The sequence below is a fragment of the Akebia trifoliata genome, chromosome 11 (assembly GCF_017979445.1).
Source record: "Akebia trifoliata isolate Shusen 1 chromosome 11, ASM1797944v1, whole genome shotgun sequence".
NCBI lineage: Eukaryota > Viridiplantae > Streptophyta > Magnoliopsida > Ranunculales > Lardizabalaceae > Akebia > Akebia trifoliata.
The window spans coordinates 1597710-1616227 of NC_141385.1; the positions used below are offsets into that span (position 1 = coordinate 1597710).

Sequence of the window (18518 nt, forward strand, 5' to 3'; positions counted from 1 at the left end):
CTCTCTTCACAACCTCCAACAATATTGCTACACACCATAAGCAACTGCACTATCAGTGTTGTTTATAAAGTTCAGACCAATAACAAGATGGCATCTGAAACATCTTAAAGAAGAAGGGAGTTGGATTAATTCTCTTAATTCTTCTTACATCAACCTTGACTTGGTTTTAATAAAAAATAATAAATAGAAACCTAATTAGAGATTAACTTAACTCTAACAGACCTAATAATCCTTATATTTAGTCAATCTATTGTGATCTTTGTTAGAGAATAAGATGCACTGTATTAAAATGCATGAGATACACTGTATCATTGTTGGTGTATCTTATCACAAATGGAAGGTTATGATAAATGATATTTTAGAATATATATTGATATTTAGAATATATCAATTAGGATATTCTAGAATGTAGTTTTCATATATCTTAGTTGATGTAATGTCTATAAATACTCTATTGGGGTTTTGTAATATTCATAGAATTATCAATAAAATTCATCTAGATCGATATCAGGTGTGCCGTTCTTCGATGATGGTGCCACTGCCATCGTCGAGCCTTAATCATTTTGTTTACGTTATTAGTATTATTTTTTTCAATAAAAATACCATCTTTCTCTATGTTCTGGACCTAGATATCTTATTTTCTTCTTTACTATTATTTTAGATTTTTCATTTTTCCAATAAAAATCACAATGCCTTTTATATCTTTACAAATCTCCCAATTCCACACATTTATGCTACACGATCTCCAAAAAAATAATTATATCTAAAATCTCTCCAACGAGAGTTCTTTCATTTAAATGACACAATCCTACTTTTTTATGCTTCTAGGAGAGATTATGACAGATCTGATTTAATAAAACATTGGCTTCGACAGACTCAAAAAGAGCAGGATGCGAAAGTAATGGATTGGACTTCATAGACAGACGATGACCACCAGTAAGCATGACTAGCACTTCGACGATCAATGAACATATCCATTAATGAAATCAAACAATTATTTAATAAAATCAATTGCATATTCTTTTTTCAAAGAACCATGCAATTGCAGGGGGATGTTAGAGAATAAGATGCACTGTATTAAAATGCATGAGATACACTGTATCATTGTTAGTGTATCTCATCACAAATGGAAGATTGTGATGAAGGATATTTTAGAATATATTAATTAAAATATTCTAGAATATTTATATTAGGTAGTTTTCATATATCTTGGTTGATGTAATGTCTATAAATACCCTATTGGGGCTTTTGTATTATTCATCCAAGAATTATCAATAAAATTCATAATTTCAATAATCTTATTCTATATAAACATGATTCAGAGTATCACATGTACACCTTTTCACAATATACATCTCATAATACACTCCTTCAACCTCTATATTCTTGGAAGAAGAGGAAGATAGTTTGTAGACAATCCTACTTTCACAAAGAAACATTTAACATCTACTAGACTTCAAGATTTGGGATCTTATTTATTTTTTATTTATATGAAGTTTAATGAGATTTGATCACAATGCTTAATACTAAGAGCATTTTTCATCATTTTTGGAAAATATGAGTTGTGATCGTCGTATGCTTTTCGATGAACTGTTTATACCAAATTGTTGATAGCTTTGGAGTTCTTTTAAGCGTTGCATAATCTACATGGTAAAGTCCGAATCGCTTCGTATATCCAAATGTCCACTCAAAGTTGTCAAGCAAGGACCAGGCGAAGTATCCCCTCACATCTGCTCCTTTCCTGCTCAAACCAACAAATTATCAGAAATTAATAAGTTATGTGCACATACACAGAGACACAAGGATAACACATTTACATGTTGTGATTTACTTCTTGAATGTAGTTGGTGATTGTATTAAATATAAGTCAAAATTCAGCATAGTTAGTTGTACAAATCAGTCTGTTAGTCAGTTATGTTAGTTAACTGTACAAATCAGTCTGTTAGTCAGTTGGTTGTAAAAACTTGTTAGTCAGTTATGTTAGTTAACTGTATAAATCAGTCTGTTAATCAGTTATGTTAGTTGGCTGTTTTGTTAGTCTGTTATGATAATAAGCTCTGATACCATTTCAGAATAAAAGAGTTGTAGTAAAGTAGAGAGATATTGGAGAGAAAAAAGAAGAACTTGCATTATATTCCTTGTTATATCTATTTACATGAATCAGACCTCTATTTATACACTAGCTTAGGAACGTTGCTTCTGATAATTCTTGATCATTGTGGCAGGAACATTAACATTCTTGCTAAACAAAGCAGCAATTTCAGTCATCAAAGATAATCCCACCACCTTTTTTTGTTTCTCTTCTTGTAAAGTAAGGGATAAAACTCTATCAATGGATGGATATAAATAGAGATTTGATTCATGTAAACAGATATAATAAGGAATATAATGCAAGTTCTTCTTTTTTTCTCTCCAATATCTCTCTACTTTACTGCAACTCTTTTATTCGGAAAGACTGGGGGACACAATGGGCACAATTTTTTTTGGGTGATTTTGTCAGGATATCCCTTCACTACATGAAAAAAGTGTTAAATTTGACTCCAAGGTCCATCGAATTTATCCCTTTTTTCACATAGTGCTCCCCACACGGAATTGAAGTTTACCAATATGCAACAAAGTAAGTCAGGAAGCCACCCAATTTCAAACACATGACCAGAGGGGGTGAACTCCAGTCGCTAGTTTTCCCGCTGAGTCAACCCCCTACGTGTCTTATTTTTTTGGTGTTAGCAATCACTTCCCCTAAGCCTGAAATATTAATCCCTTTTTTTAAATAAAAAAAAAAAAATTATAGGGCTTTGTACCTTAGAATTGGGACTTGTTCTTACCTGATTGCTGTTGCCAAGGCATCCAAGTACACATTCATGTAGTTCACTCTCTTACAACATCAGGTAAGAAAATCTTCAATGGTGGCATTGGGACGGTTCTCATCACCATACCCTACAACACCCAATACATTTTTATGAGAAAAAGATCAACATATGCGATAAGATTTATTCATTAAAAGGACCTCATATCTCACCATTTTCAGAAATGAACAAGGGTATATTGTTGTATCTTTCCTTAAGATATAAAACAATATTCTCCATTCCTTGTGGGTAAACATAGTACCAGTCCATGGCAGTCTACATGATAAAAGAAACTCCAATAATCTGTTCAATTTTATAAAAAGTTGAATGATTGTGTAGATAAGGTAGAGGCTACATACTGGTTCCCCAAGGATGACTCCATCCTTATCTCTAGTTACTAAGGCATAACCTCCTATCTTGGAATTTCCAAGACCATTTTCACAAGTAGAGAACATGCAGTCTTTGACATAGAGACTGGTATAATGGTTGATACCAATGAAATCCAAACTCCCCTTTAGTGTCTTCAAGTTGTCTCTTGAAAACACTGGTAAACTAGATCCTAGAATCTCTTGCATCTCTGGAGGATAATTTCCAAAGATGATGGGATCCAAGAACCTGCAACAAACACAATAGAATTAATTAAAGAAAACATGATTTTGTGCAATTGATGTCATGTCTGTATGTATGTATTCATACATGCATGTATGAAAGTACTTACCAATTCATAAAGAAAGATTGAGCTCTCTGGGTGGCCAACATGTCTTCTGAGGAGTTGCTTATGGGTTCAAACCATACGGCATTCATCACGATCCCAATGGCACAACCTCCTCTCCTTGGATTTTCAAATATTTAATGTGAGATACATGTGAAAAAAGGGGCTGAGATAAAATAACAAGTTCAAATAATTTTAAAACTTAAAAAATGATTAATAGGTGTGATAAATAAAAGGAAGATTGATGAAAATAGTTTGATTTTGATCGTGCGCAATAAAGACTGATTACAACCCCAATTAGAAGGAATGTGGAATTTGAAGATTCAAAAGTAACAAAAGTAAGATTGGAAAGATTATCATGAGCTGAGATGATGAAAACAGATGCGAAGCACTTGAAGTAGTAGAGGGCATGGCAATAGACATAATTGGATGGAGGAAATTAACATTCATTCAGCCGATCTAATTAATTTTTAGGGATAAGGCTTTGATGATGATGATGATAACGACATGTTCATGTAGTTTTGTTGGAAACCGATGGTTGGTGAGGTTGTTAAACTCCTCTTTTCCCTTCAGACAAATTTCTTTGAATGATGTCAAACTTCCTCCAATAAGGCATTAGTATGGTTAGATAATCGCTTTTATACACCTCATCTTCATGGTCATCAAAGCCGTATCCCAATAAATTTGGTTCAATGAAACAATCATTCCTTCTTTCCATTTTGTCTAGAGTTGAATCTTCTTATCCACTCACTATCTCAATCCATGTTCTTTCGGACTTTACACTTGTTCTTTTAAAACCTTCAACTTGTATATATGTTTGCTTAGAGTACTAGTTCCTACCAACTCCAATTTCAAACCCTACATGTCCTGATGACGAGCAAAATGCTCACTAAAGTAACATCTAGGTCAATCTGACTATATATATAAGCATTTCTACGTAGAAGCTGAGATTTTAAGGATTTTTTTTAAATACCTGAAATTTGTTTCTATAAGTATCGACGGCAGCTGCATGAGACAGGATGAAGTTATGTGCTGCCAAGAGGGTTTCAGTTTCCGAGTCCCCGTATGTACAATTCCCAAATGGACGTGAGCAACGACATGGCGGATAATTTCCTGTCTGGTAACTACGTTGGACTAAGATGTTTGGTTCATTGAAGGTGACCCAATATTTGACCCGATCTCCAAATGCTTCGAAACACACCTCAGCGAGATATCGAAAATCCTCTCTAAAATAATTTACATTTTTTGAATGTGAACATACAGTAAGATGCATCATAAAAGAGCAACAAAAAAGCCCATGAAGCTCATATTCAAATTTTTAGGTTAGTAGTAGGACTGTCAATATATGGTCCGGATTTTGGTCTGTAGCTGATGGACTGGATAGGCCCATTTAGGTATCGGGCTGGTAGTATGGATATCTAAATTGATTTAATTTGGTAAAAAATGATTTTATGTTTTAAAAAAAAATTCCTAGTAATACAATTGAATTTTTAAATAATTTGTGAACTAATTTGAATCATTGAATGGGATGGCAAAATAATTATAAAATCTGACCCAACTATGGGTCCGACCGGATTTTTTAATGAAAGTGGTTTGATTAGTGAACCCCTAATTAAACAAGGGCGTCACTGCTATCTGACCAATTTGACTAATAAAATTTGATCTAAGCCCAATACTAGTTAGGCACTTAGGCTGAGCTCAGAAAATCATTTCGTGCAGCCCGACTAGATGTACGTATGGAAGTATATAAGATTGATACTTACTGCATCTGGGGATTCAGCCAAGCCCCGTATCTGTCTTCGAGTTCTTGGGGTAGATCGTAGTGAGATAAGGTAACAAAAGGTTGGATTCCTGCAAATAATAATAATAATAATAATGGAGTCGTGCCGGAGTGACCTCAAAATTCTACCTCACATCACATCTCGATGAAAGCATCTATGGTTCCTACTCACTTTCATGTTATGACATAAAATATGAGATACAATCATGAGGTCACTTCAGCATTATTCTTAATAATAAGCACAAAAGAGTAGCGTGGCCACATAGTCAAAGTAGGCTCTTGATGTGCACTTGATTCCTAATTCTCGCAAAAGACAAAATCCAAAAGGAGTTGGAAATGGAAGTTGTTAGATCAACTTTTACTTTTTCACTTTTGTTGAAATCCAAAAAGATGGAAAAAGTTATAGGATTTGGAACATTTTCCACACATTCCTAACTTACGTTTTTTTTGGTGTTTTCTCTAACACTAACGTTTTTTTAATTCAACCTGACAGCATGACTCATCGATGTGTCTTTGTAGATTCTTTTGCTTGGGATACACAACTGTACCCTCGGGATACACAACTGCAGATAGCAGGTCGGTGAAATTTGAGTCTCCCTGTCACGTTGAGTTACAAAATCAGCACTCTTTCTCTAAAATCCCGATAATTTTTTAAATGCTTTTTTTATATCCTAAAAAGCACTTTTTGAGCTTTGTGAGCAAACAATTGATTTCACAATGTAATTCCTATAAAAGCAATTCAGTTGAAAGTAGAGCAAAACCATTTTAAAGGAAGTATACCTTGAAGTAGGAGAGCATCAATCAGACTGTTGTAGTAGTCAATGCCCGCCTGATTTGTGCCTCCGAATCTCCCCTCTGTCCCGTTTCCGAATTAGAATCAAAAATCGAAAATATATATAAAAGCAGAAACAAAGATCCATCTAACAATTTCAATGGATCAGATCAGACTCAAAATTCAATTCGTTGTGATTCAACAACTTGATATCTTGATCAAAGATGCGGATTCCAATAACAATCCAATTTTATAACCCATAATCAATTCTGGATCAATCGTTTCCTGAACCAATATGATCCTAATCCAAGAAGGTATTAAAAAGCATATTATATATTTTATTTAAATATATGAAATTTATTAGGACAGGTTTATGGGACAATAATTGTGACAAAATCTAAGACAATGATTTTTGTCTTATATAGATTAGAAGTTTCAGAATTGACTGATTTATTATGACGATGATCTCCCCATCATAGAGATCATTCTCACAAAAAATCAGCTCATTTCAAAACTTCTAACCTCATCAATATTAGTTTATAAAAAAATTGACAATCCACGATTCTTCAACTTGTAAATTGGAGTTAGAAGTTTATTATAAGGATCACCCTCACAAAAAATCAGCTCATTCCGAAACTTCTAACCCCATCAAAAGTGATTTAGCAAAAATCATTGTCATAGATTTTATCACAATTATTGTCCCATGAACCACCCCCAATTCATTATATCTTACATATCAAATTGATTTGATCCCATTGAGGATGGATTCTAGTTGTTTCCTAATATTGAGATGAAATAAAAGGATTGATCTGATCTTATCAGATGATTGGTCCCAAATCAATTCAATTCGTATCTGATCCATCAAATCCATAGAACAAGTGACATGCACTTACTAGGTAGAATTCTTGCCCATGAAATCGAAAAGCGATAGCTGTTGACTCCAAGGGAATGCATTAGATCTATGTCCTCCTGATTTTCAAAGTGACCCAAATCAAAATTCATCATCTCATCAATTGTGGGCAACAAAAAAAAAGTATGCAAATCATATGGTTATCATTTGATTGGGCCCACTTTTGAACTAAGAAGTCTCCCATAGGTGAAGAAACGTTACAAGTATCTATTAAAGTACTAACCATCAAAACCAATCAGTTGGCATCATGGTTTTTAAACTCGGTATCACGTCTCGTCTCGTTCAACTCCGATATCGAGTTGATTCGGATGATACATCTCGTCTCGTTCGACATTGAGACAATGATTTTTAACCATTTAAAAAATCTAAAAAATTTTGAAAAAATTAAGAAATTATTCCTATTAAAAAATGAACCCAAAAACATATAAAATAAAATAAAAATCGATTTAGGGGTGAAAGAATGGAGGGTTAAGGTTTTAATTTTGTCGCGAAACTCGGACTGATACATCCCGTTTGAAAATCTTCTGTGATTACATCCCGTTTCTAACTTGTGAATTAATCATTTTCTACGTTGTCTATTTGTCGTCGTCCGAGGTATTAGAAAATATTGTCCGAGACGACTCGCCTATCTCACGATATGCAATCGTTTCAAAATACTTTGTGAGTTGATCTCTTTCAATTCCGATATCGAATTAACTTAGGCGATACATTTCGGTCTCGGACGAGTTTAAAAACCATTGTTGGCATGGAGTTACAAAAAAAAAAAAAAAAGAATATTTTCATATTCAAAATAGTATAAATGAAAAAATCATTTTTCTTGGAAAAAGACCCCATGTGGGGTCCATTGATACTATTGTCTACTGAACAACAAATTCTTGAACTAAATTATTTAGTAGTATCCCGTACGTAACTAAGGTCTGGTGGCAGCTTAACTTATGCCACGTGGAATTTTTGGGATCCATTGACCATATGGATATGTGTTCATCCCTTGACGAAGTCACATACAAAAGATCAGTTTGATTGGTAATGTGCATCTATTGAAAGTAGTATTGTCAATGATTTCTAAACGTTGGATTTAAATTCTTTTTCAAGAGCTTAGATTTAGTGGATACAATTTATCAAACACAATGATTTTTCGACCACATATTCATACGGTAGGTGGGTTGGACCCAGTTGTAGATCTCAATTATTTTTTCTAAGTGGGATGATTTTATATTATATGTATTTAAATATAAATGTGTTTTTAATATTAAATTTAAAAGAATTTAACTCGTTCGAGTTAGCAAGGCCTCTCTGTCTTTGAAAACCATGAGATGTAGTAGTAATGTTACCAGATACCGATGGTAATGATCAACGGCAACATCTCCATTACTTCCATCAATGATGTTATCTGCAACAGCAAAACCCACCAATACCATAGACCTTAGTAAGAAAACATAAGAACGAGAAGCTATGAAAGATTGATGGGTCCTCACTTGGTTCATGAGAGAAAACATCCCAGTTGCTTAGGCCTTTCCCATCACTCAGAAAAGCTCCTTCAATCTGATAATCTCAATATACATGAGAGATCAAATATGGGTTTTGTTTGATTCTATACTTTTGGGACTATAATTAATTAATAAATAATAAAAGAAACAAAGATAAAAAGAGTAGTAAAATTTAAAGGTGACAACCTGATAAGAAGAGGAGGCAGTCCCAAAGAGGAAGTTGGGTGGGAATGGAAATGATGATCCATGATCTCTTTCTGATGTATGTGATGATCACATGATATGAAGGTAGGGGAGAAGAGAATACCAAAAAGAAATATAGCAAATAAACGTAATGAAGACTCCATCACATGAGAGAGAGATGAATGAAGAAAATGAAATTGGAGATAAGGTAATCTATATAGGCAAGGACTTTAGATCATGTACTCCTAGTAGTTGGTAGGTGTATGTTGTCTCACTATTTAGAGAGCCATTCATTCATTTCATGTTTGGACCACTCATGGTAAATCTACCAATCAATTGGGCCTTATTTAGGAGGATAGTGCATGCTTCCACATAAGTAGAAATGCTTATATTTTGATTATTATCTTAATATTAAAAGATTCGTTTTAATCTAATGCCCCCTCTGATCTATGCCCCTAATAGAATCGTAAATCATTTGCCTCGGGATGCACAAGAAAAAAAAATGTATACATATCCCGTGATAAATGATCTACGGTTCTGTGATAGGGGCGTCAGAAAATCATTATTCATATTAAAAAAAATATGTTGAAGGTATTCTAGTTATTTATTAAGGGTTACACGATCTCGACAATGTAATTACAAAATCAAAGGGTTGAGATTTTTTGTATCCCAATGTACATATTCTAATGATACTTATATTGAAGAAATCTGAGGCAAATGGCTTACAAGATTTTTCGCACATTAGAAGCGAAAAAGATGGTCTTGACAACTACTTTTCATTAATTTTGACTTGTGATTTCTTCCGAAAGGCAAAAGTAGCCATGAAAGGATGATTCGATACGCAAAAGCTCTTTCTAAGGTCAAAAATTTAGAAAGCGACTCTCAAACACTACCTTGGTGGTTTATAATTTCTGGACAGGACTATGTTTCATCAATGGCATTTTAGGGATCGACTAGTTGCACACAAAACTTTTATAAAAAAATAGTTTTAGTTTTTTTTCTAAAAGTTGCAACCTCTAGTTCAACTTAGTAAGTGCAATTCATTATGGTAACCTTAGAGCTTAGGATTTATTCATCTTTTGTAACTTTACCTTCTTTTTTTTACATGTAAATTATAAACATGCTTGTTTTACAGCCAAGTATTTTACAAAAATTATTGAACTCACGACAATTTCTTTAGGCATGACCGAAGGAATGTAACATTTTTTTAGTTTTTTTTGGAGTGCAATTATCCAAATGAAGTGCAAAGAAATTTTTTAAGTGATAGAGCATAAGCAAAGTGAATTTAAGTGTTAAGAACATCCCCAACCACATCTTCAAAAAATTTCATCAAATTGGCACCTTCTTTAAATTTGAAGATGGAGGTCCCCTCCAAGCCACTTTGAACTCTCCTTTAAATCAATATTCATTCACTTAAAATAATGAAGCTTGTTAGAGTCAAAAATCATATTTAAAACATATTCCATCAAAAGAGGAGGCAAAAAAAATGGTATTTATACAAAAAAGGGGGACAAAATTGACACTTAGAAAATGTGAATAGTGATTTAGAGATACCTTTAAAAATTCCTCTACCCTTTTATATTTGAAGACGTGAATAGTGATACAAAGACAATAACTTCAAAAATGAAGACCAGTTGAAGTTAAATTAAGAAGCCTCCATCTCTATATTTGAAACTTTGGAGACCTATTGGAGATGCTCTAACCATTGTTGAACAAGTAGAAATTGTGAATTTATTATTCAGTAAAAATAATCTTCAGTTACCAAATTATAATAAAATGATCAAAATGACCTTATATGTGAAAAGAAGTCAACAATTGATATTTTTAGTCCTCTGTTAGAGTTAAAAGCAGTTGAACGACTAGAGATTACTCTTCAAACTTGTGTGAGAACGAAAATTTCTTATTTATTATTCAAACGAGTTGAAAATTTTTGGAGGAAAATTCAACTTAGCAGTTAGTGATCACAATCAGTTGATGGTGTTATGGTCTACCAAGTAGCTATCAAAGTCTTTTACTCTATCAGGGACCAACCTGGTGGGTTGGTTGTGGCCCAAATGACAACCATTTCCCAGTAAATATGAAACGAACCTTTACAATCACACTAAAGAATATGGGATCCACACTACAATAATTTAGTATACCTTTGTGTCTCCCATCATGATAATTTGAAATTACTTTTTTATCTCATGCTATACGGACTCTTGGAATGAGTGATTAGGATTTTGAAAATATGATTAGATATCTATTGTTATATATGTCATAAAAAATCATCTCTAAATGATTTTTGTTCCTTTCTTTTTGTTGTTTGCTATGGATCTCTTTGGCTTTGGCCAACTAGAAAAAAGCTCCTTTGCTTTTTAGTAGAAATATGGTTGAGGAGCCTATGGGGGTTGTGTGATTACCAGAAAGAATATATATATATATATTATTTCGTTGAAAAATTATCATGACAAAATGGATTTTCTCTGAAAATATTGGAAGGTTTTCTTTACATATAGAATAAAAATGACAAAATAATAATAATAATAATAAGAATTGGGTTTTGGTTTCATATATCCCTTGATCCTACCCATTTGTATTAGGTAGTTTTTATATATCTTGGTTGATGCAATGTCTATAAATACCCTATTGGGGCTTTTGAAATATTCCTCCAAGAATTATCAATAAAATTCATAATTTCTACAATCTTATTATATATAAACATGATTCAGTGTATCACATGTACACGTTTTCACAATATACATCTTATAATACACTCCTTCAGCCTCTATATTCTTGGAGGAAGAAGAAGATAGTTTGTAGACAATCCTACTTCCACAAAGAAACATTTAACATCTACTAGACTTCAAGATTTGGGATTTTTTTTTTTACGAAGTTTAATGAGATTTGATCACAATGCTTAATACTAAGAGCATTTTTCATCATTTTTGGAAAATATGAGTTTTGATCGTCGTATGCTTTTCGATGAATTGTTTATACCAAATTGTTGATAGCTTTGGCGTTCTTTTAAGTGTTGCATAATCTACATGGTAAAGTCCAAATCGCTTCGTATATCCTAATGTCCACTCAAAGTTGTCAAGCAAGGACCAAGCGAAGTATCCCCTCACATCTGCTCCTTTCCTGCTCAAACCAACAAATTATCAGAAATTAGTAAGTTATGTGCACATACACAGAGACACAAGGATAACACATTTACATGTTGTGATTTACTTCTTGAATGTAGTTGGTGACTGGGGGACACAAGGGGCGCATTTTTTTTTTGGTTGATTTCGCAGGATATCCCTCCACTACGTGAAATAGGTGTTAAATTTGACTCCAAGGTCCATCGAATTTATCCCTTTTTTCAGATAGTGCTCCCAATATGGAATCGAAGTTTTCCAATATGCAACAAAGTAAGTCAGGAAGCCACCCAATTTCAAACACATGACCAGAGGGGGTGAACCCCAGTCTCTAGTTTTCCCGTTGAGTCAACCCCCTACGTGTCTTACTTTTTTGGTGTTAGCAATCACTTCCCCTAGGCCTGAAATATTAATCCCTTTTTAAAAATAAAAATAAAAATTATAGGGCTTTGTACCTAAGAATTGGGACTTGTTCTTACCTGATTGCTGTTGCCAAGGCATCCAAGTACACATTCATGTAGTTCACTCTCTTTACATCATGTAAGAAATCTTCAATGGTGGCATTGGGACTGTTCTCATCACCATACCCTACAACACCCAATACATTTTTATGAGAAAAAGATCAACATACGTGATAAGATTTATTCATTAAAAGGACTTCATATCTCACCATTTTCAGAAATGAACAAGGGTATATTGTTGTATCTTTCCTTGAGATATAAAACAATTTTCTCCATTCCTTGTGGGTAAACATAGTACCAGTCCATGGCAGTCTACATGATAAAAGATACTCCAATAATCTGTTAAATTTTATATAGAGTTGAATGATTGTGTAGATAAGGCGAGGCTACATACTGGTTCTCCAAGGAAGACTCCATCCTTATCTCTAGTTACTAAGGCATAACCTCCTATCTTGTAATTTCCAAAACCATTTTCACAAGTAGAGAACATGCAGTCTTTGACATAGAGACTGGTATAATGGTTGATACCAATGAAATCCAAACTCCCCTTTAGTGTCTTCAAGTTGTCTCTTGAAAACACTGGTAAACTAGATCCTAGAATCTCTTGCATGCATGTATGAAAGTACTTACCAATTCATAAAGAAAGATTGAGCTCTCTGGGTGGCCAACATGTCTTCTGAGGAGTTGCTTATGGGTTCAAACCATACGGCATTCATCACGATCCCAATGCTACCTCCTTGGATTTTCTAAATATTTAATGTGAGATACATGTGAAAAAAGGTGCTGAGATAAAATAACAAGTTCAAATAATTTTAAAACTTAAAAATGATTAATAGGTGTGATAAATAAAGGGAAGATTGATGAGCATAGTTTGATTTTGATCATGCGCAATAAAGACTGATTACAACCCCAATTAGAAGGAATGTGGAATTTGAAGATTCAAAAGTAACAAAAGTAAGATTAGAAAGAATATCATGAACTGAGATGATGAAAACAGATGTGAAGCACATGAAGTAGTAGAGGGCATGGCAATAGACATAATTGGATGGAGGAAATTACATTCATTCGGCGGATCTAATTAATTTTTGGGGATAAGGCTTTGATGATGATGATAACGACGTGTTCATGTATTTTTGTTGGAAACTGATGGTTGGTGAGGTCGTTAAACTCCTCTTTTCCCTCCAGACAAATTTCTTTGAATGATGTCAAACTTCCTCCACTAAGGCATAAGTATTGTTAGATAATTGCTTTTATACGCCTCACCTTCATGGTCATCAAAGCCTTATCCGAATATATTTGGTTCAATTAAAAAATCATTCTTCTTTCCATTTTGTCTAGTTGGATCTTCTTATCCACTCACTATCTCAATCCATGTTCTTTTGGACCTTACGCTTGTTCCTTTAAAACCTTCAACTAGTATATATGTTTGCTTAGAGTACTAGTTTCTACCAACTCCAATTTCAAACCCTACATGTCCTGATGACGAGCGAAATGCTCACTAAAGTAACATCTAGGTCAATCTGACCATATATGTATAAGCATTTCTACATAGAAGCTGAGATTTTAAGTTTTTTCTTTAAATACCTGAAATTTGTTTCTATAAGTATGGAAGGCAGCTACAGTAATATGCATCATAAAAGAGCAAGAAATAAGCCCATGAAGCTCATATTCAAATTGTTAGGTTAGCAGTAGGACTGTCAATATATGGTCCGGATTTTGGTAAAAAATGATTTTATGTTTTAAAAAAAAAATTCCTAGTAATACAATTGAATTTTTAAATAATTAGTGAACTAATTTGAATCATTGAATGGGATGGCAAAATAATTTGGCAAATGACCAATTGTTATGTGATCAACAGGCCTTGAATGCAGTGTTATAAAATTTGACCCAACTATTGGTCCAACCGGATTTTTTAATGAAAGTGGTTCGATTAGTGAACCCCTAATTAAACATGGGCATCACTGCTATCTGACCAATTTGACTAATAAAATTTGATCTAAGCCCAATGCTAGTTAGGCACTTAGGCTGAGCTCGGAAAATCATTCCGCGCAGCCCGACTAGACGTACGTATGGAAGTATATAAGATTGATACTTACTGCATCTGGGGATTCAGCCAAGCCCCGTATCTGTCTTCGAATTCTTGGGGTAGATCGTAGTGAGATAAGGTAACAAAAGGTTGGATTCCTGCAAATAATAATAATAATGGAGTCGTGCCAGAGTGACCTCAAAGTTCTACCTGACATCACACATCCTGACGTGAAAGTGTGTAAAATTATAAATACTTTTTGACTGGTAACTCGATGAAAGCATCTATGGTTCCTACTCACTTACATGTTATGACGTAGAATATGAGATACAATCACGAGGTCACTTCAGCATTATTCCTAATGATAAGCACAAATGAGTGGCGTGGCCACATAGTCAAAGTAGGCTCTTGATATGCACTTGATTCCTAATTCTCGCAAAAGACAAAATCCGAAGGAGTTAGAAATCGAAGTTGTTCAGATCAACTTTTAGTTTTTCACTTTTGTTGAAATCCAAAAAGATGGAAAAAGTGAAAGGATTTGGAACATTTTTCACACATTCCTAACTAATGTTCTTTTAGGTGTTTTCTCTAAAACTAATGATTTTGTAACTCAACCGGACAGCATGACTCATCGTTGTGTCATGCGCAAAGAACCGTAGATTCTTTTGCTTGGGATACACAATTGTACCCTCGGGATACATAGCAGGTCGGTGAAATTTGAGTCATCCTGTCAACTAGTCGAGTTACAAAATCAGCACTCTTTCTCTAAAATCCCCATAATTTTGTAAGTGCTTTTTTATATCCTAAAAAGCACTTTTTGAGCTTGTGAGCGAACAATTGATTTCACAATGTAATTCCTATAAAAGCAATTCAGTTGAAAGCAGGGCAAAACCATTTTAAAGGAAGTATACCTTGAAGTAGGAGAGCATCAATCAGACTGTTGTAGAAGTCAATGCCCGCCTGATTTGTGCCTCCGAATCTCCCCTCTGTTTCGTTTTCGAATTAGAATAAAAAATCGAAAATATATATATAAGCAGAAACAAAGATCCATCTAACAATGTCAATGGATCAGATCAGACTCAAAATTCAATTTGTTGTGATTCAACAACTTTATATCTTGATCAAAGATGTGGATTCCAATAACAATCCAATTTTATAACCCATAATCAATTTTAATATATTTTATTTAAATATATGAAATTTATTAGGACAGGTTCATAGGACAAATATTTGTGACAAAATCTATGACAATGATTTTTTTCTTATATAGATTAGAAGTTTCATAATCGGCTGATTTATTGTGACGATGATCTCCTCATCATAGATCATTCTCACAAAAAATCAGCTCATTTCGAAACTTCTAACCTCATCAAAATTAGTTTATAAAAAAATTGACGATCCACGATTCTTCAACTTGTAAATTGGGATTAGAAGTTTATCATAAAGATCACTCTCACAAAAAATGAGCTCATTCCAAAACTTCTAATCCCATCAAAAGTGATTTAGCAAAAACCATTGTCATAGATTTTGTCACAATTATTGGTCAATGAACCACCCCCAATTCATTATATCTTACATATCAAATTGATTTGATCTCATTGAGGATCGATTCTAATTGTATCCTAATATTGAGATGAAATCAAAGGATTGATCTGATCTTATCAGATGATTGGTCCCAAATCAACTCAATCCGGATCCGATCCATCAAATCCATAGAACAAGTGAATTGCACTTACTAGGTAGAATTCTTGCCCATGAAATCGAAAAGCGATAGCTGTTGACTCCAAGGGAATGCATTAGATCTATGTCCTCCTGATTTTCAAAGTGACCCAAATCAAAATTCATCATCTCATCAATTGTGGGCAACAAAAAAAAAAATGCAAATCAAATGGTTATCATTTGATTGGGCCCACTTTTGAACTAAGAAGTCTCTCATGGGTGAAGAAACGTTACAAGTGTCTATTAAAGTACTAACCATCAAAACCAATCAGTTGGCATCATGGTTTTTAAACTCGGTATCACGTCTCGTCTCGTTCAACTCCGATATCGAGTTGATTCGGGCGATACGTCTCGTCTCGTTCGACATTGAGACAATGATTTTTAACCATTTAAAAAATCTGAAAAAATTAGAAATGATTCCTATTAAAAAATGAACCCAAAAAAATATATAATTAAAAAAAAAAAAAAAATCGATTTAAGGATGAAAGAATGGAGGGTTAAGGTTTTAACTCGTTTGTCGCGGTTAACTTGGACAAGATTTTGAAAATCTTGTCTGATACGTCTCGTTTAACTGTATCGCCCGAGGTATTAGAAAATATCGTCCGAGATGACTCACTTATCTCACGATACGCAGTCGTCTCAAAATACTTTGTGAGTTAATCTCTTTCAATTCCGATACCGAATTAAATTAGGCGATACATCTCGGTCTCGGACGAGTTTAAAAACCATGGTTGGCATGGAGTTTAAAAAAAAAAAAAAGGATATTTTCATATTCAAAAAAGTATAAATGAAAAAATCATTTTCCTTTGAAAAGACCCCATGTTGGGTCCATTGATACTATTGTGTAGATATGAACAACAAATTCTTGAACTAAATTACTTAGCAGTATCTCGTACGTAACTAAGGTCTGGTGGCAGCTTAAATTATGCCACGTGGAATTTTTGGGATCCATTGACCATATGGGTTCATTCCTTGATGAAGTTACATACATAAGATCAGTTTGATTGGTGATGTGCATCTATTGAAAGTAGTATTGTCAATGATTTCAAATCATTGGATTTAAATTCTTTTTCAAGAGCTTAGATTTAGTGGATACAACATATCAAACAGAATGATTTTTCGACCACATATTCATACGGTAGGTGGGTTGGTTGGACACAGTTGTAGACCTCAATTATTTTTTCTAAGTGGGATGATTTTATATTATATGTTATTTAAATATAAATGTGTTTTTAATATTAAATTTAAAAGAGTTTGACTCGCTCGAGTCAGCAAGGCCTCTCTGTGTTTGGAAACCATGAGATGTAGTAGTAGTGTTACCAGATACCGATGGTAATGATCATCGGCAACATCTCCATTACTTCCATCAATGATGTTACCTGCAACAGCAAAACCCACCAATACCATAACCTTAGTAAGAAAACATAAGAATGAGAAGCTATGAAAGATTCACCCATAGACTTGGTGCCCATTAAGAATATTATTTACAATAATTCTAAATTAAAAAAATTGATCGAATATGATTTGATGTCCTTTGATCTAATTGGGATCCAAGTTGGATACAGATCCATCCTTAGATATGCTCGAATATGATATATTACTTTGAAACTTACATATATTTTTAGGTTTCTCAAAATATTATTTTCTACAAAATGAAAATATAGACTCTTACAAAATGAAAAAGATTATAATAATTAAATATGGAGAAGAAAAAGGTCAAACGATCGAGAATCACCCAACTCAACCTAATTCAAGCAATTCAATCTGACCAGTCTACTCTTTTTTTTTTTTCTGAAGGTAAAAGAGGAGCTTAAATTCCCCCCTCACCCTAGTGAATACAAAATAGTTCAGATATGATTCAATATCTTAATACCGAATTAACCTGAAATTTCGATTCGAGTTTACCTGAATATACATCCTTACTTTAGTCCCTATACTTTTACTATATTATCCAAATGATTTGTTTGATTTTAAGGAATTCATTACCAAAGAAATTTAAATTCTTGAAGAAAATAATTATGAAAAAGTAAATTTAGTGGGATAATGGATTCCATCTTTTGATTGCACATAGAAAAATGTCAAAAAGAAATTTATTTTCAATTTTGAGAATGGGTTTAAGAGGAAAAATATAATTAATTATTTTAGGATACTCATAAATATTTAATATTTTGGGATTAGTGTCTAATTTTGTTTTTGATTGAAATTGAAATGTCCCAAAAACATAATATTTAATATTGGAATTTTTTATTTCATTAAGATGATAAATAATTACATTGATCACCGATCAGTTTTAACTTATAAGCATGACGACTTAGGGGTATGCCCATGTATAAAGTATCACCTTGGTTCCATTTCTGATTAATAGTCAAGGAGGTAAATCAAATTAATATAAATTGGTGGAGACATCTATATAATTGGTGAGGATAAACATCCCACTCAGTTAGAATGAGGGTGGGCTCCACATTATCTATTTTATTGCCTTTTCTCTTTTACCTTTTCAAAA

General features: G+C 33.4%; 1 protein-coding gene and 1 pseudogene across 2 annotated transcripts; both read right to left on the reverse strand.

Moving 5' to 3' along the window:
- Positions 1 to 1268: 1268 nt before the first annotated feature.
- On the reverse strand, positions 1269 to 8733 carry LOC147390221 (beta-glucosidase 47-like). The gene is given in 13 exon segments (XM_086458576.1): positions 1269 to 1741; positions 2826 to 2937; positions 3020 to 3122; positions 3206 to 3461; positions 3565 to 3678; positions 4115 to 4116; positions 4532 to 4784; positions 5322 to 5409; positions 6119 to 6193; positions 7004 to 7079; positions 8352 to 8410; positions 8496 to 8562; positions 8694 to 8733. Coding segments are annotated over 10 exon segments (1263 nt in total). The 5' UTR covers positions 7065 to 7079; positions 8352 to 8410; positions 8496 to 8562; positions 8694 to 8733; the 3' UTR covers positions 1269 to 1542.
- A 2649-nt stretch (positions 8734 to 11382) lies between these two features.
- Positions 11383 to 17422, reverse strand: LOC147390222 (beta-glucosidase 45-like; annotated as a pseudogene). The gene is made up of 6 exons (XR_015182608.1): positions 17343 to 17422; positions 14367 to 14454; positions 12665 to 13016; positions 12480 to 12582; positions 12289 to 12397; positions 11383 to 11810 (listed from the first exon to the last, which is right to left on the reverse strand). The product of XR_015182608.1 is annotated as a beta-glucosidase 45-like (transcript).
- Between the last annotated feature and the right edge of the window lie 1096 nt (positions 17423 to 18518).